Source organism: Danio aesculapii, chromosome 19 (genome assembly GCF_903798145.1).
Source record: "Danio aesculapii chromosome 19, fDanAes4.1, whole genome shotgun sequence".
Classification (NCBI taxonomy): Eukaryota; Metazoa; Chordata; class Actinopteri; order Cypriniformes; family Danionidae; genus Danio; species Danio aesculapii.
Window position 1 is genome coordinate 51,181,562 of NC_079453.1, and position 23,940 is coordinate 51,205,501.

Sequence of the window (23,940 nt, forward strand, 5' to 3'; positions counted from 1 at the left end):
GCAGCAGCAGTCTTGACGGAGGGTTTTTATTAATGACAACTTACAAGTCAACCAGAAGCTGGAGCCGGAGCCAGAGAGGAACTTACTGCTCAAATACAGAGCCTTCCCTGATGCATATGTAAGTGCTGCTTTTACGTTACATACATTTATGTAAAGTCTGTGTGAAATTAAGTTTATTTACGAGCTCGCATTGGTATTCTGTAGGTGAGCGTTAATATGTGCAAGTTAATACTCTGAAAAAATAATTGTGTTATGGTAATCTTCAATCTGAGGATCTGCTTCTATGAGGGATGATGTGCAAAAACAAAGCCCCGCCCCCTACTCAATATTCCATTCCAGTATGTTGATGTACTTCCAGCAGAGTGGAATATTGAGTGGGGGGCGGGGCTTTCTTTTGTGCATCACTTCATCATAGTAAAGGGTAAGAAGGAATGAGTGCAAAAAGAAAGGCCCCGCCCCCTACTCAATATTCGCTTTTTGTTGTAAATACATGACTTACTGAAAAAATAGTGTCAGCCTTCCCTGATGCATATGTAAGTTTGATAACTTACATGCGTTTGCATTGTTGATGTTAATGCAAAACAGATTAAAAATGTTTATTTTTGATAGTGCACGATGTTATACTGGAATGATGAATCTGCTCAGATAATGCACTAAAAAAAACAAATGTTTAGCTATCTTCAATCAAAGTCTGAGCATGGAAACTGAAATGGAATATTGACTAGGGGCGGGGCTTTTTTGTGCATCTCTCATAGTAAATTAACAATGCGAGGGAATGATGTGCAAAAATAAAGCCCCACCCCTTACTCAATATTCCATTCGAGTATGTTGATATACTTCCAACTGAAATGAAATATTGAGTAGGGGGCGGGGCTTTTTGTGCATCATTCCCTCATAGTAAACTAACAGTATGAGGGAAATGTGCAAAAATAAAGCCCCGCCCCCTACTCAATATTCCATTCCAGTATGTTGATGTACTTTCCAATGAAAATGGAATATTGAATAGGGGGCGTGGCTTTATTTTATGCATCATACGCTCATAGTAAACCAACAGTAAGAGGGATTGATCCACCAAAAAAGGACCGCCTCCTACTCAATATTCCAACTGAAATAGAATTATAAGTAGGGGGCGGGGATTTTTGTGGCATCATTTCCTCATAGTAAACTTACAGTTTGAGGGAATAATGTGCAAAAGTAAAGCCCCGCCCCCTACTCAATATTCCATTCCAGTATGTTGATGTACTTACAACTAAAATGGAATATTGAGTAGGGGGCGGGGCTTTCCATTTATGTATCATTCCCTCATACTAAACCAACAGTGAGAGGGATTGATCCACAAAACTTCCCCCTACTTCTCCCTACTTAAAACATCCCCTACTTATATTCCAACTGAAATGGAATTATAAGTAGGGGGCAGGGATTTTTGTGCATCATTCCCTCATAGTAAACTAACGATAAAAGGGAATAATGTGCAAAGTAAAGCCCCGCCCCCTACTCAATATTCCATTTAGTTGGAACTACATCACATGCTAAAATCTCACAGCTTTCCCTGATGTATATGTAGTGCTACATTTTTACATATGTTAGCATTGTTAATATTTTATGCAAACCAAACTAATCTTCAATCAAAGTCTGAGCATGGAAGCTGAAATGAATATGAAGTAGTTTGAGTGGAACTACAATAACATAATGAATGAGTCTCGGACCTTTCTCTGATGCATATATAAGTGCTGCTTTTTTAACATACATTAGCATTGTTTAATATGTTAATTCAAATCAACGATTAAGATATTTATTTTTGCAAGCACACATTGTAGTTCTTTTAGTGAATGATTGATCTGCATAAGTTAATACACATAGAATACTTTTTCTTATAGCGAACTAATGAAAAGCGGGAGTGATGCACAATAAGAAAGCCCCGCCCCTACTCAATATTCCATTTCACTATGTTGATTCAGTTCCAACTGAAATGGAATATTGAGTAGGGGGTTGGAGTTTTCTTTTTGTGCATCATCAAATTACATTCCTTATAGCAAACTAACGAGAAGAGCGAGTGATGCACAAAAATAAAGCCCCGCCCCCTACTCAATATTCAGTTTCAGATGGAAGCACATTAGCAAATGTAAATAAAAGTCTCAGTAAACTGCCGGTTCATGTGGACTTTATAGACAGTGGTCAGTGCACTGGCTTTTTATTAACATTAAGTATTTTTGATCTGGCATGCACGATCTGACATGTGTATGTGCATATTTAAAGTTGTGTAATATTATTGACCTCGCCTGTTTTTCATTTACACATATGAATAATAACTATAAACATCAACCTGTCCTGGAACTACAGGGGGAAATGAGCATTTTTGCTGTAACTTGACACATGCATCGTCTATTATTGAAATAGGTTTAAATATAATGTTGAGTATTGTCTATTTACAAAAAAATAAACTTATCTAAAATAATAAATGTTTGCATAATCTTACGGTTTATTTTGTTAGATCAGTTTCGTCTTCGGTACTGACTAATCTAATGTATAAGCACAAATATATTACTGTAAAGCACCTAAATACCTTTCCCTCTTTAACTTCTCCTCCTGTCACTTTCTAAATTCCAGAAATAGGTGGACTTTCTGAGCGTGTCCAAGTGTATGGTTGTGAGAATGAGGGCATGGACTCAATGCGAGTGTTGTTTTGCTGTTATGTCACTGCTCTTTTTCTCCAGCCAGTTTCTGCAACCCGAGACGAAGCCGCTCACTGAGCGCATTGTGTAACCCCGTGCAGATTGTTTTACGCTTAAACCTGCAGCGTGTTTTGTTTTAAGAGCTGTTATGATAGAGTTTACCCTAAAGCCAAGGTGTTCTTACAAATCTTGTGCATTCAGTCATATGGCAGCAGACGCTTTTGTGCACTGTGACTCACAATTGAGGAGGCATTCAGTGATTCAACAAGAAGAGGTGACAAGTGCTAATTATACACACAAACTGTTGGTGCTCAGAGTATTAAGAGCGAGAGTAAAGACAGGGAGGGATGTTTTGTTTGGTTTTTGAGACGTTCATCCCAACTCTGCAGTGTCTGGCTGTTATTATGGGTTGAAACTATATGGGGTTGTTTACACCTGCTCACTTCATTCATTTCTCATTGGATTTCTATCTGATGGTGAAAAGCACAAGTGTAAATGCCCTCTGAAATGCATTGGAAATGGATATGAATCCCATTGCTCAGATATGTCAGGAGGTGTTCCTTCAGGAGGACACATTATAGATAAAACTGCACGCTGCTAAATGCATCTGCTTGTTGAAACCACATATGTAAATTGTACTCCTCTCAAAGTTAAAGAAACTAACAGCATTAAGTTGGCTATAGTATATATGGCTTAGTCCCTTTAATAATCTGGGGTCGCCACGGCGGAATGAACCACCAACTTATCCAGCATTTGTTTTATGCAGTGGATGCCCTTCCAACTGCAACCCATCTCTGGGAAACACATACACACTTATTCACACACACACCACTACAGACAATTTAGCCTACCCAATTCACCTGTACCGCATGTGTTTGACTGTGGGGGAAACCGGAGCACCTGGAGGAAACCTCGATGCAGGGAGAACATGCAAACTCCACATAGAAACGTCAACTGACCCAGCTGAGGCTCGAACCAGTGACCTTCTTGCTGTGAGGCGACAGCACTGCCTACTGCGCCGCTGCATCGCCCCATGACCGTCAGATATACAAGTGAATCCAAATGTTTTGAGCAGCTGAAGCCCACATGCAGAGGACAGTTGGAGATATTAGTTTTACTTGCGTTATATTTTTGGTGTCATTTTATTTTTGACTGTGAAATGATGAAAGTAAAATGTTAAATCAATAGAAGATGGCTGAAATAACAACAGAGATGCAGCAACTGTCTGTGAAAAGAGGAATAATAATAGAAAAATGCAGCGTTTCATTAGTTTGCAAAGGCATGTGGTTTTGTTTTTGAGTGAGTGTGATGTTATACAGGAATTAATGGAAACTCTACAGTTTTGCATGATGTCCTGCATGTATCTATACAACAAAATTAGATGTTTGAGTCAGCCTATAAAGTAATCGCACAGCCTATATGTGCGCTTGTAATAATTGATGTTACCTAGTTAAATATAATTTCACGAGTTCACACTCACAGATATTTGACTGAATAGAATATGCGTATTTGGCGTGCTGTCCGGGTAGAGGGCTCTGAGCTCATTCTCCTTATCAGGATAGAGAGAGATAGGGTCCGAGCACAGTGTCTAGCCTGGCCCCAGAACGCTCCCCCCTTAGATTTAAGTAGGTATCAGGTTTAATAGTGTGGAGTTGGGGTGGTGGAGGGATGCTGAAGTCAAGAGAAAACAGAGGTGTGACATGTTTGACTATTTATAGGGGTTTGGTCTTGAGCTGATTGGATATTAGAATGATTGTCTGTGATGAATTAGCCTCATCAAAGACTGATCGTGTTCCTTTGTTTATATAACATCACATAGCGTGGCATTTGAAGATCAGAATCATATCTGAGCAGAGACACAGTCATGTGCTCAAATGTAAATGGATTTTTCTGGAATCAGATATTCAGTTAGAAAAACATATGAAGTAATGAGTGTAAACAGGCCCTACAGTATGACTCTGTAGGATTGAGCACCGCTGTGAATGTTTGGAGGTGTTTTGGCAACCCTGAGTACATCCTTCCAAGTCCCGTCCCCTTTTTTACCGCTCTTCATTTCCTGTTAGATTAGCATAAAAGGCTTAATAATGCCAAACATGTGAAAAATACTTTGTTTTAAAACAACCTCAGCGAATTTAAAATTAGAACGGGTGTAATGTGACCTAACAATAGAGATTGTCTGGGTGTACATTACCTCAGTTCTCATGCAATATTCAGGTTTCCTCTTGTGCACCAAAACACACACAGTTACTGAGCTCAGAGTCTCTTTAAAGGAACAGTTCACCCCAAAAATGAACATATACTGTCTATTTACTCTCTTTCAAAAACATTTATGAGTTTCTTTATTCTGTTGAACTGAAAGTCTTCAGAATAAAGCTGAAAGCCGGTAACAATTGACTTACATAGTAGAAAAAACAAATGATAGTCAATGGTTACCGGTTTCCAGCATTCTTCAAAATGTCTTCTTTTGTGTTCAGCAGAATAAAGAAACTCCTGAAGGTTTGAAACTAGTGACTAAATGATTAAAGAATTGTCATTTTAGGGTGAACTATCCCTTTAATGCTTCTTCTATCCACTATCCTAAAGACTTTGCCAGTCAAATTTTGCAAACTCAACAGTGACTTTAGATACTGAGTAGATATCAAATCTTCAGCTACTGCAGGGTTAATACTTATATTTAGCCTTCAGGCATTTCTCAGATAATCATTATCCAGAAAGAAGAAAACCTTTCGAGCTCCTCAGCTGTACTCGCTTTGCATATTGGCTCTTAAATGTGCACAAGCTTGATCATGCATTAGAGAAGTATGTTCCTCTGGGACACGACTACTGCAGAGTTTCATAATTCACAAATATTCACTGATCTGTCAGATGTTCATCAGTTGAGAGTTTTCAGTCACGTGAGCTGTGCGGAGGCCTGGCGGGCAAATAAACAATGAGCCGTAATGGTGGATACACTAAGATTTACATAGCAATGCATCACAATACACTCATATTTACATCTGTTTCAAGCTATGAATATTTGATCATCAATAGAACGTATCAGAGATCAGAGATCTGTACATTGCAATTCATATTCATCTGTTTTCAGTCATTTAAATCCCCTCATGTCCCTGTCAGAGCTACAATTCAGAGATGTTTACATTGATCTTGTGGATATTCCTCTGCTTCTGTATTCGCTGGCAGTTTCTGTTTTCTTTAGATTCATATTTGCTGGTAGGGAAAATCTATTTGTTCACTTCTGCTGTTTATACTTTGTCTTAATTTATACTTTAATTGCACTTATTCTGTAGATTAGAATAGAAGCTGTGTAAAAGCACTGACAGTTAAAGGTGCCGTAGATTGTTATGGGTCAATGATGCTAACATTAGGCACAAAATCCATCAATTTCATCTTTCTTTCTGATATTTCTGAGAGGGAATTCTGCAGAGGCACTGCCCAGGCATGTCTCGTATCAGTTAGTGATGCTATATTTTATTACTACGCAACAATTACTCAATTTTTTGCTAAAATACTGAATTACTAAACCCTTGACTTGTTTTGTCCACCAGGGGGGGTTCACTAATGCTGTACCGTCTTGTGAAAGCTATCAATACAGACTTTCTTACAAACCTTCATATTTCTATAAACACACTGTGCATTTCTGAGTGTGCCTCACACTTGTGAGTGGGCTTGTCAAACCATCTGTAGAAAGCACACTCATTCATCTCTGACACTAACCATAACTCACACTTGCACCAGTTCTCTGAGTGTGCCTCAAACAGGTGAGTGGGCTTGACAAACCAACTGTAGGAACACACTTCTCTCCATATGCACCAGACACTTTACTTAAACTCCAACTTACAAGGACTCAATAAGGAAAACAGTGTTTACCTGTGAATATGCCACACAAATCATGCTGCACTAGATGTTCTCTTAACTTTAAATACCTCTTTTGCACAATATATATTGCACAATATTGTTCTGTCTTAGAGTTTTTGTCTTGGTTATAGTCCAAATATTTAGAAATTCTTAAATCAAGAAGCATTACAAGCAAATAATGGTCTTTTTTACTGAAATATTAAGTCAAAATGAAGTGTTTTTTCACTTGAACCAAGCAAAATAATCAGCCAATGGGGTAAGTGAAATAATCTTATGTCAAAACGACAAGCAAGATTATTTTTCTTAGCCCATTGGCAGATAATTATTCCACCACAGCGCAGTGACAGTGTTCTCATATATCCTCTATAAAATGAACACAGCAGCTCTGTCGTTCTCCTGCTCCATGTTGACAGACTTTAATGATGTCCGCTTATCACTGTTTAATCCTCATTCAGCTTTCGATTAAAATTCAATATACAAATATATGCAAAGAATAATATCTTTGGCATTTAGATTTCTCCCTTAATGACACGTGTGCATCTGTCTTCCAGTTCTGCAATGGTGTCTTTAAATAAAAAGCATCGAATATAATAACAGGTTTCAGTGATATTCATGAAGCAAATTTACTATCGTTTAATAACACCAAAATGAGCATTGACTGAAACTATAATTACTCTTAATTGCATGTAGTTTCACCAATGCTCATTTTGGTGTTATTAAAAAATGCAGTTTTAAATTACATCCACTCTGAGCCAGAGCTCTCCCTATGCAATGTTTTTGTGTGTGCGTCTAAAAAAAACATGCGCATACACATGAATCTACTGAAACTGAAGTAAATGTAGTTTATTTATCATTCATTCATGTTCTTTTCGGCTTAGTCCCTTTATTAATCAGGGATCGCCACAGTGGAATGAACCGCCAACTAATCCAGCACGTTTTACGCAGCGGATGCCCTTCCAGCCACAACCCAACACTGTGAATCATCCATACACACTTGCATTCACACACATACACTATGGCCAATTTAGCTTGTTCAGTTCTCCGCCAACATGGGGAGAACATGCAAACTCCACACAAATGCCTGACCCAGCTGAGACTCGAGCCAGTGACCTTCTTGCTTTAAGATAATCATTCTACTCATTATGTGGTGCTGTAAATCTCCCTCAGACAGGAGTAAAATGAAGATGATGACTTGGAGCATGCAAATAAACCTGTAGAAACCGTACATGACGGATGTTTTTTAGTAAAGTGTCCAGAAATATAAATGTACTCACTATTTAATCTCCTTCAAGTGGTTCAAAACATTTATGAGTATCTTTATATATTCTTTCATTCCTCCATTAACCCGGGGTCGCCACAGGGGAACGAACCGCCAACTTATCCAGCAAATGTTTTATGCAGCGAAAGTCCTTCCAGCTGCAACTCATCACTGGGAAACACCCATACACTACGGACAATTTAGTTTACCCAATTCACCCGTACTGCATGTATTTGGATTGTGGGGAAAACCGGAGCACCCGGAGGAAACCGTTCTCCCACATGCAAACTCCACAGTAACACCAACTGACCCAGCCAAGGCTCGAACTAGTGATCTTCTTGCTGTAAGGTGACAGCGCTACCCACTGCACCACCACATCACAGCCTATCTTTAATTAAGATACCTTGAATAAAGCTGAAAGCCGGTAACCATTGACTTACATAGTAGGAAAAACATTGGAAATCAGAGGTTACCGGTTATATCATTCTTCAAATTATCTTCCTTTGTGTTCAGCAGAATAAACTAACTCAAAAAGGTTTGAAACTAGTGAGTAAATGATTGAAGAATCATCATTTTAGGGTGAACTATCTCTTTAATGCTGCTTCTCTCCACTATCCTAAAGAGTTTGCTAGTCAAATTCTTCAAGTTCAGTTTTGGGTGAACTGTCCCTAAATTAAAATTTCAGTTTAATTTTTATTTATTCCCTTTTAATGCATTCTAAGAGTTTATTATTTAAGACAGTGTTGCATTCAAAAACAGCTTGCTTTTTTATCAAATGAACAGAAGTGTTTTATAATGGAGCAGGTCTGTGATGAGTGAAACAGGTCGTGAGGGAGAGGCTGATGGAATGTGACGCTGTTTATTATCTTCGTCGTCTCTGATTAACGTTGATAATTTGCTTAGACTGTCTATGTGTCGAGTCCTGCACAGACACACCCTGCTCTTTAAGGTAGCAGTGGATTCTGTTTATGTGCCAGCTGGAACTGACATTGGGAAAACAATTATCCCACTGTCATTCTTCATGCATGTCAACTCACCACAGGCTGTAAAAATATCTCTAAATGAGCAGTTTTCCATATTTAATAAATATTGGCAGATTAATTTTGCTTGTTTTAATTGAAAAGTCTCTTCATTTTGACTCATTATTTCTGAAAATATTATTTTGCTTGTCTAGTTTTAGATGTTTGGACTAGAAACAAGACGGTAAGGAAAGCCTTTTTTGCAGCACACAGATGCAACTGTTTATTTTCACTGTGCACATCAGTAATGCTCTGCCTTTATGCAGGATGTATGTTAACTGTGTGTTTATATAGTTTGCTTTATAGCTCTATCTGCATTATGTAACGCCAGTATTTGCCTTCTGATCAAGAGCATCCCCTTATGCAAACAGAGGAATTTGACTTGACTCTTGTGTAAAGTCGTCACTCTTCAACTCGCTGTGCCTCAATGCAAAGCCAAGCCGTGTCAGTCTGTGCAGAAAAGATCATTTCATCACCTCCTACATGCTGAGATATGCAGGATTTTCAACATACTATTGTTTCTATGAAATGTGGAAACTTCACATTCTTACATGCCAGAAAGCTCATGACCTCTTGATTTATTTTTCAAAAGCTTAGCTTAAAATCTGCTTCAATATAGATGTATAATTATCAGAAATATGATGGAAGTTGCAACAAAGGTTATTTTAACAGGTATAATAACCCCAAAAATATGTGTATTGCTTTATAAAGACAAAATGTAAAATAATGAATTATAATAAAAATCTATATTAAATTCAATAGATAACACTTATTAGTAATATTAGTACTGTAGCTCATATTGATAATTGAGTATGTTAGATAATGCATCATATCAGCAGTGAGAAATCATTGCACTTTATTTTCAGTTTTGATGTTAATGTTTGATAAAATACAGCTGAATTATATTAGTTATTAACTCAATTTATAAAACTATTAAAACTATATATAATAGTTGTATTTTCATCATAAGTTTACTGTAGTTTAATTAGCTAATGTAAACAAATAAAACCTGTGTTGTTGAACAATATTTCTCTGAATAGTCAGAGTAGGACAGATTAGTGACAGATACAGACTGTATGGAAAAATACTACAGTAATGTACAGGAAATAAACACTGTAGTGCTTTTGAAACAGACCATAGTAAAGAATTGAATTAATCTTTTGTGGTGATTCTACAGTTGCTTTGGTAACACAATATCTGTAATAAGTAATCTATTGTGGTGATTCTACAGTTGCTATAGTAACACAGTAGCGAATGTAATTAATCTGTTGTGGAGATTCTACAGTTGCTATGGTAACACAGCATCTATAGTAATTAATCTGTCATGGTGATTCTACAGTTGCTATGGTAACAGCATCGATAGTAATTAATCTGTCGTGGTGATTCTACAGTTGCTATGGGAACACAGCATCTATAGTAATTAATCTGTCATGGTGATTCTACAGTTGCTATGGTAACACAGCATCTATAGTAATTAATTTGTTGTGGTGATTCTACAGTTGCTATGGTAATACAACATTTATAGTAATTAATCTGTCATGGTGATTTTACAGTTGCTATGGTAACACAACAACTATAGTAAGTAATTTATCTCTTGTGGTGATTCTACAGTTGCTATGGTAACACAACAACTATAGTAGTTGATCTGTTTTGGTGATTCTACAGTTGCTATGGTAACACAATATCTATAGTAATTAATCTGTCGTGGTGATCCTACAGTTGCTATGGTAACACTGTCTATAGTAATTTATCTCTTGTGGTGATTCTACAGTTGCTATGGTAACACAGCATTCATAGTAATTAATCTGTCATGGTGATTTGGGAACACAACAACTACAGTAATATAAACAAATGACCCAATACTGTAGTTTCTACCAACTATAAAGTATATTACACTACATCACAGTTTACTGTAGTAAAAATAATGTGTACTACAGTGTTTTTGTTTCAAGATTAAAGAATTTTTGAATGCAACACCAATCATCAATATCAGTTCCAAAACAGTGGACCAATGAGAATAACTGGGAAGCGGGACATGGCTTGCATCTGTTTACAGTTGCAGGAGGAATTTATTTGTTTATTTTTGAAAGTATTTATTTATTTAGCTCAAGCGCATCAAATGAAATGTGTCTTGAAGGGGGCGGGGCATGTCAGACACTAGAGAGCATGTGATTGGTCAGAAGATTTAATGAGAAACTGAATTATGAGGTGACTTAAATAAATTATTGATCTATTTAGGCAGAAGAGACTAACTACAAGCTTTACATGTTTATATCAGGTTTATATTGTCTAAATGTGAATTTTGTCACTGTTTCGCTGCACACTAACATGTAAATATCCTAAAAACTAACAATACTGATGCTAACATCTAAACAACTTGATTTTAATTTCATGGGACCTTTAAAGGCACTCTTGAAGTTGGATTAATAAATAGTTCTTCTCTGTATTTTGAAGAGCTCATCATAATATCATGCATGATCATTATTCTCTAGATATATTGATTATCAGCAGCACGTGTTTACAGCAGACCCCAACATTAGAAAAAATTATTATTATTATTATTATTATTATTATTATTATTATTATTATTATTATTATTATATCATATTTTCATGAAGGCTTTCGTGTACATACGTGTACATATAAGGCTTTTGTGTACATATGTCTGTAGGCTACTTTCTCCTCTTGTCATAATCGTGTTTTATTTCACTGATCCAGTAGTGCAAACATGCTCTGAATCATGTAAACAATTATAATGTTGTCTTAAGATATACTGTGAGTCGCTCTTGTGTTGACTTCTATATATATATATATATATATATATATATATATATATTTATCTAAGTGTTTCTTTTCTTTCTTTAGCTGACGAAAGAGAAGGAGCACGGCAAGCTGAATCCTCGACCGGGAAAGGTGAGAAAATCCACTCGAGCTTTATTATCCCTAATAAATGAATATCCTAAAAATGCCTTCCAGGGGCACATGTTTGAACAGACACAGATTATGAAGAGATGAGATTCTCCTCAGATGATCTGATGGCTTTAAAAACTACATGCTTTTGAGGGTGTGACAGAAGAGTGCGCAAGCTTTGGGATAAGCTACTTCTCATTTACATACCATTCTGCTGCTTAGTTACGGCACCTGTCAATCATCTTGACACATCATCCACATTTCCATCCTATTTAATTATCTATAATATTAGATTCAGCAGCAGCAGCAGGATAATCTAACATTCACCAGTCTGTCATGCAGAGAAATCTCCTCAGGTGTTTAGATAACTCTACATTCAGATGTTAATGATCTCACACGCGTTTATAGAAGTTCAGCTTGTTGTTGCAGATCAAATATAACACAGGAGACATGAGGTAAATAATTTCCAGTTGGCTAATTATTCATTAATAATCCTTCAAACATTTTACTGGAGCCTTTTTACTTGACGGCTGGTTTCACATGTCAGCCATGTTTGTAGTTTGTTTACACTTTTACCTGAATTTGTAGTCCTAATTGAATTCATTGTATTGTGAGTAATATTAGCAGTTAGAGTACTGATTCTCCTACACATTTCTACCAGAAAGACTAGATCATCCAGGTACTTTTGGCTTACTCTTTTCCACATAATACAGTTTTGGACACACTTATTTCATTTTTGAATATTATTTAGGACGGATAGTATGTGAATTGGGACACAGCACTAGATAAACCTCCAGATAAACAGTCTTGATTGGGAACACAAAATATATCTCAAGTTATCTCCATAAATGAATGTGTATTTAGGAACATTTTGTCTTAAAAATTCTTAAATCAAGAAGTAATAGTAAATAAAATGTGTTGTTTTCAGACAGTAGCCGCGTTTCCACTATCGCGCCTAAAGCGAGCGAGCCAGGGCGAGCCAAGGCCAGTCGCGTTTCCACTATCACTTCCGGGGCGTAATCGGGCCAAAGCGGGGCTTCCTTGGGGCCAGCGTCTGGCCTTTTTCGGCCCGCCGAATACCTTGGGCCAAGGAGGGCCAACTGGGGCTTCGGAGCGGGTATACGTACAAAGGCAGAGTTTTCCTGTCAGGTAAAGAGGAGACAAGATGCTTTCTTCCCTTACATTTGTTTTGCTATCGCGCTTGATCAACTCACTAAGAAGAAGAAAAAATGGATAGCAGACAGTACTGGTCAGTTGAGGACACCAGGGCTCTTCTGAACATTTGGGCATCAAAATGCCGCCGAACTCGAATGTCCTTATCCAGGGATCGCTGTCTGGCCTCACACCAACAGACCACAAACAGTAAAAAAGCAATCGCTTCGGTGTTCTCCATCTTCCAGCTCTCGTAGTGATGCCAGGTTGTGTTTGTGGTTATAATTTGAGTTTTTTGTTCCCGCTGAAGTGGGCGGGTTGTGTGACGGGTTGTGTGACGTTTGATTCGGGGGACGTTCTGGGGGCGGTGTTTGCATGACGCGCTGCGAGCAACTAGCCCGACAGTGGAAATGCGGCTAATAATGAATAATCTGGTGTCAAACTGAAAACTAGATCATTCCACTTCCCCCATTGTCAGATTATTTTGCTTGTTTTATTTAGAAACTCATTTAATTTTGACTCATTATTTCTGAAAAAACATAATATTTAGTGCTCGTCTAGAAAATGCTGCTCGATTTCAGAATTTTGAGATGTTTGGACGTGAAACAGGACACAGACTCTGAGTAATAGAAGCGGTTTGTTGCAGTGTGTAAGAGTGTTTGAGAAGCAGCTGGATGAACACCGGAGGACTGACCCCAGATCAGCTCAGATACTGAGCAGTGGGGCTTTGTGGTAAATATTTGCTGTGTTTTTCTGTCAGATAATCATCTACAATAAGCCTGGATTCAGCGGCGAGCGGATCGAGGTGCGTGGAGACGTTGTGGACGCCACGCCATGGGAGTTTACTGACACTATATCAATACGAGTTATTAGAGGAGGGTGAGTGGACTTATACACACTGATGCGCACGCACTATAACATAAAGACACACAAACACTAACACTCACTGATGCACACACACAATAATATAAACACACACACACACTGATGCACACGCTAACACAAAATCACACCCATTGATGCACATATCAAATATTAAAGGCTTGGACATTGAAATTGTGGACACACATAAATATTTAGGGGTTGTTATTGACAATATGTTGACACTTCAACCCAACACTCAGGCTGTCCATAAAAAAAGTATAACAAAGATAGTTTTTTCGGGGGAAACTGAGATGGTTTCAGGTTTGCATCTCTATGATCACATTGTTTTATAAACAATTTATTGAATCTGTTTTATCTTTCTGCATTGTAGCTTAACCAAACTGGTCCAACAGTAATTTACCATACAAGTGTTTTAAAGAGAGCTCAGGGTACCCTATGCACCCCGGATCACCCGGTGTACTCTGTGTTTCAACTGCTGCCATCAGGACGTCATTTTAGAGTTTCTGTTTGCAGGATGAATAGAGTCAGAAATTCTTTTATAATGGTGGTCATTAAATGAGTCCAGGTGGGAGGGAGATGCACCTTCAATATGATGTATTGGATGTTGTGGGGTAATATTTTATTAATGTGTACATGGAACTTCGCCTGTGTTACGGCACCTTGCTGCAATTTTAGTTTCCCTAAAGAGCACAATAAAGTTGAGTCTGAGTCTGATACACACACGAACACACAATGATCCACACACTGATGCGCACGCACACACTGATGACCCGCACACACACACTCTCATGCGAACATACAGACACACACACACTCTTACTTTAACACAACCGATGCACACACACAAACACACACACTGATGTGCACACACAAACACACATGTTAGTATCAAAAAGCATCTTCAGTTTATTGAAATTATATAGTATTAACATAATTAAGCTTTTAGACTCGGACTCAACTTTATTGTGCCCTTTAGGGAAACTAAAATTGCAGCAAGGTGCCAAAACACAGGTGAAGTTTCGTGCACATGTTACCAAAGTTCACCATTATAAAAGAATTTCTTAATCTCTTTGTCCTGCATATAGGAAATGTAAAGAAGTGTCCTGATGGCAGCAGCTGAGGGGTGCATAAGATACCCTGAGCTCTCTTTAAGACATAATTATGGTAAATTACCATTGGACCATCTTGGTTAAAACCGATGATCTTGCCTGCCACTTTCACAAGCCTACTCGACCTGTTCTTATTTGACAGACTCAGATTGGACCGTACAAAGCTACAGTGCAGAAAGATAAAACAGATTCAATAAATTGTTTATAAACCGTGTCATCACAGAGAAACGAAAAGTTTCCTCAGAAAAAACTTTTATTATTTATTATTATTATTTATTATCTTTTATTATACATATGACAAATTTTATCCCTGTTAAAATTAAAACATGGAATAATTATTACGTTATTATTATTATTTTTATTATGGTTATTGTTGTTGTTGTTATTTTTGTTATTGTTATTATTATTATTATTATTGTTGATATTATTGCCATTATTATTATTATTATTTATTATCTTTTATTATACATTTGTCAAGTTTTATTCCTGTTAATTTTAATATAATTATGTAATCATTCCTTAACAATAACATTATTAATATTATTATTATTGTTGTTGTTGTTGTTATTATGTTATTAATATTATTATTTTTTTGTTTTGGTTTGTTTTTTTATTACTGTACACATGTCATGTTTGACTTTATAATTCAGACTTTAATGTTATTTTTTACTTCAATTTCCTTCTGTTTTTGAAACTATCATCAGTAAGGCCAGACGGAATCTGTGGACGTTTTTAGCTATTTCTGCGGAGAATTTTGGTAAAAATCTGTGAATTTCTGCAGAATTATTTTGGGAGTATCATAACTAAAACCTTTATATCTGAAATAAACAATAATCTCTTTTTAACTTTTATTTAATATTTACAATGCAAATCCAAATAGATTCAATTTATTTGATAAACAAAGCAATTCTCTCATATAATATCTCTACTAAAATCAGAAAATATTACTGTACAAACTATATAGTGAGTAAATCATATAAATATTAGTCAATAATAATACTGTAATTAATTTAAAAACTGAATAAATATAGATTTACACATTTACTCAAGTAAATAAACAGAATTAATGATGGGCTAAATATCTGTGGAATTCTGTGTGCGCAGATTCCCTGTGGGCCTAATCATCAGTGATTCTGTCCATGTTTTTAATATGATGGATCTCAGTGAAGCGTAAAACATGAAGTGACTCAAAGCTGTAAATTCACAAGAACTTCAGTATTAATGTGGCGTTAATAATGTGAAGAAAATCACATTCCTCATCCGTCTTAACCTGCAGACTCTCCCTGCCTCGCAGCAACATCATTTAATATCATTAACAGCAGAAACACACAGTAAAATACACACACACACTCACACACACGCTTTTTCTGACTGAACACACACTATATATATTTTTTGCTCATTATACCAGTTAAAACTGTGATAAAATGCAGAGTTTTCAGCATCATTGCTCCAGTCTTCAGTCACCCTAATAGGATTTCTGTTATTGATGTCTTTTGGATTCTTATATTGTTATTAGAAATACAATTGTGATCACTTTTGGTTGTTTGATCCATCTTTGCTGTATTAACATAATTTTTTCATTTAAAAAAAAGTCCAGTTAATGAGTTAGGCTGGATCAAATATTCTGATTGCGATTAAATTTCTGATGCTTTTATTATGATATACAGTATTATCACCATATTGACTGGGATTATCACCATGTTGACTGATATGACATATTGATTGATACTGAGAAAGTTTTAATGTGCATAATAAGCAAAAAAAAGGTTATATATATATATATATATATATATATATATATATATATATATATATATATATGTATATATATATATATATATATATATATATATATATATATGTATGTATATGTATATGTTTATATATGTATATGTTTATATATGTATATGTTTATATATGTATATGTGTGTGTTTGTGTGTGTGTGTTTATATATGTGTGTGTATATATATATGTGTGTGTGTGTGTATATATGTGTGTGTGTGTGTATATATGTATATATATATTTACATACAAGTTGAAGTCAGAATTATTAGCCCCTTTGATATTTTTTTATTCTTTATTAAATATTTCCCAAATGATGTTGAACAGATTCAGGAAATGTTCACAGTATGTCTGATAATATTTTTTCTTCTGGAGAAAGTCTTATTTGCTTTATTTCGGCTAGAATAAAAGCAGTTTTTAATTTTTTAAACACCATTTTAAGGTCAATATTATTAGCCCCTTTATATAAATATAAATAATTAAAAAATACTAATATTTAATAATATCTTTATCATTTAATCTTAATAAATAATGAAATCATGCGATGTATTGCAGATTGATGATATCGATGCTCGAACGATATATTGTTCAGCCCTCTGTAATGATGTTGTGTTCAGCTTTATTCTGCTCCTCATGATGTTTTCTCCTCCACAGTTGGGTGTTTTATGAGAAGCCAGATTTTAAAGGGGAGAAGATCGCTCTGGATGAGGGGGAGATGGAGCTGACGGACCCTTTCAGACCAGCGGAAGAAGAAGAAGAGGCTGACCTGCAGAATGGAGGAGAGAGGTGAAGTCTAGAGGGGATACAGCTGTGGATACCCGCATCAGTGTAGCAGCATTATGTTAATAAAATGCAATTAATGGGTACTTTAATAAATAATATGAATGTCTTTCAATCAACAGCTATGGAGAGATGGTGAATGATGGAGAAGAGCAGCAGAAAAACAAACCACACAGGAAGAGGAAGTTCAGCATCGGCTCCATCCGGCGAGCAGTGCGGGTACCACAAACTCATGCTTTTAGAGATAAACAAACAGAAAATATTCAATATAAACAACTGTGTTCATGAGAAATACATAACAATAATAATATAATAAGATAAAAGTTACAAATAGACCTGTGTGTTTATGACAACATGTAAACAAATAGAAATAATAACTTTCAAATAAGCTTTCAAAGCTCATACCTAAAAGAATAAGGTCAATAAATAAGATTTAAAGTTCATTCCATTAAATCTTTTAGCTCTTACAGATGGATGTGAATGATGTTTGGCTGCATTGAAATGAACGGTTGTGTTGCGCCACCTTGTGTCTAAAAGCAGAACTGCAGCAATATTTGAGGAGCTCATTTGCATATTAACATAATGCTTTCGCTCCTGCTCCAGGATTACAGCGTTCCTGAAATCAGCCTCTTCCCTGAGGAAAATGCAGAAGGAAAGAAGGTGACATTCAGAGACACATCAGACGACGCCAGAATATTTGGCTTCCCCATCAAAGCAAACTCCATCATCATCAATGCTGGACTGTAAGAGTTTATTTCTGCACATGCTCATATTTACAGACGAATATTAGCATGCACATGCAGATCAGAGTAAAATGATGTATGATAGTGCTGTCAAAAATAGTGCGTTAACACATGCCATTCATTTGAAATATTTAACGCCTTAAAATTAACGCAGTTGCAGTTTTTTTCTGTTGTGGCCGACGTGTGTTTAACATGCAAAGAAATATGGAAAAGACCAAGGGAGCACTTTTCAGGCAAGTTTCAGTATAAAGAGAGTTCCATCTAATTTCGGGTGTTTCGTTTTTAACGTTCGCCTTGTGTTTTAATGGAGTTTGATACCGCATGGCGAACGGAAAGAAAAACCTCAGACTCGGTGGTTTTTTAAGGTAATCAAAAATCGCTGCTTACATGGTAAACTCTTTATAAGAGTATTATCTTAAGCATATTAAAATCAGAGTATTGGTGCCCATGTAAATGTACTCAGAAAGTGCCAGATGAAGTCACGAGCTGTCAAAGACAGCGCATTCCTCTGCCTTTCAGGATGAGCCCTCCAATGTTTCAGCAAGTTTGATGTGTTTAAACGCAACTTTTGTAAAGCGTCTGCTTCGCGTTGTTGTGTCAGAATCCTTGTGAAATACAGCCATACTTTAGAATGCTTAGTTTAAGCAACGCGATCATGCGTGTTGAATCTGAAGGGAGTCGCTCTGGCTGCCCTGCGAGCGTTGTGTGTGTGTGTCTGTGTCTGTGTCTGTGTTTGTGTTGTGTCTGTGTGTGCGTGCACGTTTCTTTGCAACAAACCTGCCTAAACCTGCCTAAACGTCGTTGTCCGCAGACATTAAATCAAAAAGTTAGGAATTGCCATGAGATTGCGTTGCACTCTCAGCTCACATCATTCAAAAGAAAAGGTCCACATAGTCCCCCGATAATGTCAACAGACTGGACTGTTTTAGCAACTGGCTGAATGTAAAGGAGGACTAAGCTAAATTAAAGCTAAGTTTCTACTTTATAATTAATGTTCTCAACTCACAGCAAAACAACTTTACAATGAGTACAATCATTTGTATTCAATACTTTATTCTTATTATAATTTTCTATTTTCCATATCTGTAATGCCTGTAAATCATTTTTTCTTTATTGGCATTGAGTGTTTTGAAACTCAAATGGCATTATCATGCCTGTGTTTTCATTTCTGTCATAAATATGACAGCCAGGATCTTGATGTTTTATTGTGGGTGTGTTGTTTACATGATGAAATCTGTGTTATAAGTTAAACTAAAATTCTTATAAACAATTATATTTGGAATTTAAATAGTTTTTGTCTTGCGTTTACATTAATTTTACATTTGAATAGGCAAAATTACAAGTTTCAGGCTTTTAAATGTGATTAATCACGATTTAATAAAAGAAGTGTGATTAATTAGTTACTTTTTTTAATCGATTGACAGCAGTAGTCTATGAAAGTATCAAAGCAAAAAATTATTAATTAAAATTATTATTTTATTATTATATTTCTTCTTAAAATGCCTGTGAGCATGATGTAGTGTCATTTTATTATTGTAGTTTTATTTTGTTATTTTAAATTTCAAAGACAGTTATAATAATATAAATGCATAATGTATATCATTTATAATCAAATAAATACTAATGTAATAATTACTGATAATTTGGTCAAAATAATAATAATAATAACTGATCGTTTTACAGAAGCAATAATGTTTAGTGTTAATTTAATAATAATAATTACTAATATAGTTTAATCATAATTATTAATAATTCTATAATTACTCATAATTTAAATAATAATATTTGTGTTATTTTGATGATAATAATAATTACTCATACTTTAATAATACTTTTTGATGATAATAATTACTGATCATTTAAACAATAATAATTACCCATAACTTCATAATAATTATTACTCATAATTTAAGTAATAATAATCACCCATAAATTCATAATAATAATAACAATAACTGATCATTTTATAATGCTAATATTAATAACTGATCATTTCACAGAAATATTAACATTTAGTGATAATTTAATAATAATAATAATAATAATAATAATAAGTATTATAATACTCGCTGATAATTTAAATACATTTAAATAATAATAATTGCTGATAACTTAATATAATAATAATAATAGTAATAATTATCAATAATCTAATAATAATAATCACTATTATTGTTGCATTAAAATTTATTTGCATATTTAAAAAATCTGAATAATTATAATGACTTTAGCAATAATAATAAATATTAATAACAATATAAATATAAATAAATATTAATAGTAATAAATAATATTAATAGCTGAATTTCTTGTGCTGCTTTTATTTGTTTTGACTATTTAATTAGAAAATACTCATGCATTCTCATGGATTGTGGCTTTAAAGTTTCACCATGTGTGTGTGTGTGTGTGTGTGTGTGTGTGTGTGTGTGTCGTGCTGCAGGTGGCTGGTGTTTGCTGAACCCTTTTTCCAGGGTGTCCCGCGGGTCCTGGAAGTGGGTGGATTCCCCAGCCCGTCCGCCTGGGGTGTCACACACCCGTATGTGGGCTCGCTGCACCCGCTGAAAATAGTACGCATCTCTTTATCAATTATTACTGCATATCAGTGAACTAATGAGGATTATTAATCTGCATACTGGACATTATTCATGTGTTTCCATAGGGGGAGCCCAGAGTAGAAAACCTGTATGAGCCCAAAGTGAGTGTTCATCACTGTGTTACACTGAGCTGGTGTTTATTTAGAAAAACAAACTGGATTTACATGTGTGTGTGTGTGTGTGTCAGCTGGTGCTGTACGAGAAGCCTTATTTCACAGGTAAAAGCCGAGAGATTTACAGCAGCATGAGGGACTTTCTGTCACGAGCGGACAAACAGCAGACGCTCTTCATGTTCAGCGCAGGATCCCTTAAAGTCACTGGAGGATGGTGAGAGAGAGAGTGTGTGTGTGTGTGCGTGCGTGCGTGCGTGCTTGCGTGTGTGTTTGCATGCAGGTGCCTTTTCTGGAGTTTGTGTGCATGTGCGTGCATGCATGCGTCCGTGCGTGCGTGTGTGTATTTTTGTATCTATTGTGTGCGTCTGTTTTAGGAGTGTGTGTGCGCGCATGTGTGTGTGCGCATGTGTGTGTTTGCATGCAGGTGCCTTTTTTTGGAGTTTGTGTGTGTGTGTGTGTGTGTATTTATGCATCTGGTGTGTGCATCTGTGTGCGTGTGTGTGTGTGTGTGTGTGTTTGCATGCTTAAACCACCTGCATGCACACGCACACACACACACACACACACACACACACTCCTAAAACAGATGCACACACCAGATTCTGGAGTTTGTGTATGTGTGCGTGTGTGCCTGTTTTAGGAGTGCGTGTGTGTGTGCATATGTGTTCATGTGTGTGTTTGCATGCATGTGCCTTTTCTAAAGTGTGTTTGTGTGTGTGTGTGTGTGTGTGTGTGTGTGTGTGTGTGTGTGTGTGTGTTTCTGGAGCTTCTGGGTGCCCACACTTTTTCTGGATCTGGTTTGTGTGTCTGTTTTGGAGCATGTGTGTGTCTGTGTGTGTGTGTGTGTGTAAGTGTGTGTATATATGTGTGCCCACACCCTTTATAGATCTGGTTTGTGTGTGTGCACACCTTTTCTGAATCTAGTGTGTGTGTGTGTCTATTTTAGGAATGTGTGTGTTTGCATGCATGTGCTTTTTCTGGAGTTGGTGTGTTTGTGTGTGTATCTGAAGCGTGTGTGTCGGTTTTTGTAGTGTGTGTGTGTGTTTGCGGGTGTTTCTGAAGCTTATGTGTGTGTCTGTTTTGGAGCGTGTGTGTGTGTGCGCGTGTGTGCGTGCGTGTGTGCGTGCGTGCGTGCGTGCGTGCGTGTAAATGTGTGTCCACACCCTTTATAAATCTGGATTTGGTGTCTGTGTGTTTCTGATATGTGTGTCCGCTGTTCCTCCAGTTGGGTGGGCTATGAGAAGGAGGGTTTCCGTGGTAACCAGTATCTGCTAGAGGAGGGGGAGTATCATGATTGGCGGGTGTGGGGCGGAGTCAACTCTGAGCTGCGCTCCGTCAGAGTCATCCAGTCGGTAAGAAACATCTACAGTCAGCACAACACACTCAGTTCAGCAGTCATAGGGGGCTACATTTCAAATCATCTGCCAGTTGAATAAATACACAGTCTGTTGATGTATGTTTGTTAAGACTGGACAGTGTTCAGCAACTATTCAAATATCTGCAATCTGAGAGAAAACTGCCAAAATTTCCAAATTGCATTTTTAGCAATACACATATTAAATCTTATTTAGTCATTTGTAATGTTTACAGTAGTAAATTTACTAAATATCTTCATGGACATGGTGTTTATTTTTTCATAAAATTATAATAATTTTGACTCAAATTTATTTTGGGCTATTTCTACAAATATACCCTTGCAACATACAACTGGCACTGTGCACCAGGGTCAAATGTATGTATATATAAATAAAGTATATATCTATTGCACATTTACATGTGTGTGTGCGTGTGCGTGTGTGTGTGTGTGTGTGTGTGTAGGATCTCTCAGAGCCGCAGCTGGTGCTGTATGCGATGCCGGAGCAGGAGTCTGAGCAGGACGAGGAGCGCACGTTTGATGTGTCGGAGGCGGTGGCGGATGTGGAGCTGTTCGGTTTCGGCATCAACACTCGCTCCATCCAAGTGCTGAGCGGAGCGTATGTTTCACACACCATTGCTGCTGTAGTGTGGAGTATGGCCCAGGACACACCAAACCCTCAACAAGCTAGTTCTGCAGACTCGCCAACATAAACAAAGCTAATGTACAGCCGCCGACTGATTCGAGAGTGTGTGTTCTGCGTGTGTATTTACTCTCCAGCAGGGGGCAGTATCTGTTTTCACAATCAACAAAGGGAAACCAGAAGACCAAATTGCTCATTGTACATGACAAAATGTAAACAAATGCCATACTATTATGAGCTATTCTACCCCCTTTTGACAAGATGTAAAATGCGTCTCTGCTGTGTCTAGAGTGTGTGTGTTTGAGTTTGAGCTGAGAATAGCACACAGGTAATGTCCTCTAACTCTCTGAAACTGACCCTTTCAGGCTTTGATCCTAATTGTGGCGGTGTTTTGGTGACTGTCACTTTAAATGCTAATGAGATTTTGCTCTTTGAGTAGAGGGCGGAGCTATAGACGGCTGTGCGTCAGCTTGGTGACAGATGTAAAACAGCAGTGTGTGTGTTGTCAGTGCTGGTCAGGTGTGCGTGTGTGCTTCAGTGTGAGTGTGTGCTTCATGCTTCTGTCAGTCTATTGAGACTCCTGTCGCTGTTCATTTGTGCTTCATCTAAAACATTTATTTATCACATGTAGCTAGCTGACAGTGTGATGGTTTGGTGTTTCCCGGCCCTAAATGTACAGTAGTGTGTATATCAGTGTGCAGTGCTGATGAATGCGCTCTTCTACAGGTGGGTGGCGTACTCTCATGTAGACTTCTCAGGGAACCAGTATGTGCTGGAGAAAGGCTTCTATAATAACTGTGGAGACTGGGGCTCTGGAGACAACCGCATCTGCTCCCTGCAGCCCATCCTCACGGTACACACACACCTCAACACTAGCTGCATTTTCATGCAAAGATGTGTATTCAATTTATGAACACAAAAAACTTTGCAAAATGCAAAAAATGCTTGTTTTAATCTCATTTCTAATCCAAATATCTAAAATGTCTTAAATCAAGAAGCGTTTTCTATGCAAGAAATAAATCTAGTCTTGTTTACAGAAATAATGAGTCAACATTAAGTGAGTTTTA

At 36.8% G+C, this 23,940-nt stretch overlaps 1 protein-coding gene across 1 annotated transcript in view; it reads left to right on the forward strand.

Moving 5' to 3' along the window:
• The window catches only part of LOC130246331 (beta/gamma crystallin domain-containing protein 2-like), a 33,124-nt gene that overhangs the window by 765 nt on the left and 8,419 nt on the right, over positions 1–23,940 (forward strand). Inside the window, exons 3-14 of the mRNA XM_056479209.1 lie at positions 22–118; positions 11,670–11,717; positions 13,627–13,745; positions 17,301–17,432; positions 17,549–17,645; positions 18,030–18,169; positions 20,610–20,736; positions 20,829–20,864; positions 20,951–21,090; positions 22,102–22,228; positions 22,695–22,849; positions 23,600–23,726. Of these exons, the coding sequence (XP_056335184.1) occupies positions 22–118; positions 11,670–11,717; positions 13,627–13,745; positions 17,301–17,432; positions 17,549–17,645; positions 18,030–18,169; positions 20,610–20,736; positions 20,829–20,864; positions 20,951–21,090; positions 22,102–22,228; positions 22,695–22,849; positions 23,600–23,726 (1,345 nt within the window). The remainder of the gene's footprint in view (positions 1–21; positions 119–11,669; positions 11,718–13,626; positions 13,746–17,300; positions 17,433–17,548; positions 17,646–18,029; positions 18,170–20,609; positions 20,737–20,828; positions 20,865–20,950; positions 21,091–22,101; positions 22,229–22,694; positions 22,850–23,599; positions 23,727–23,940) is intronic.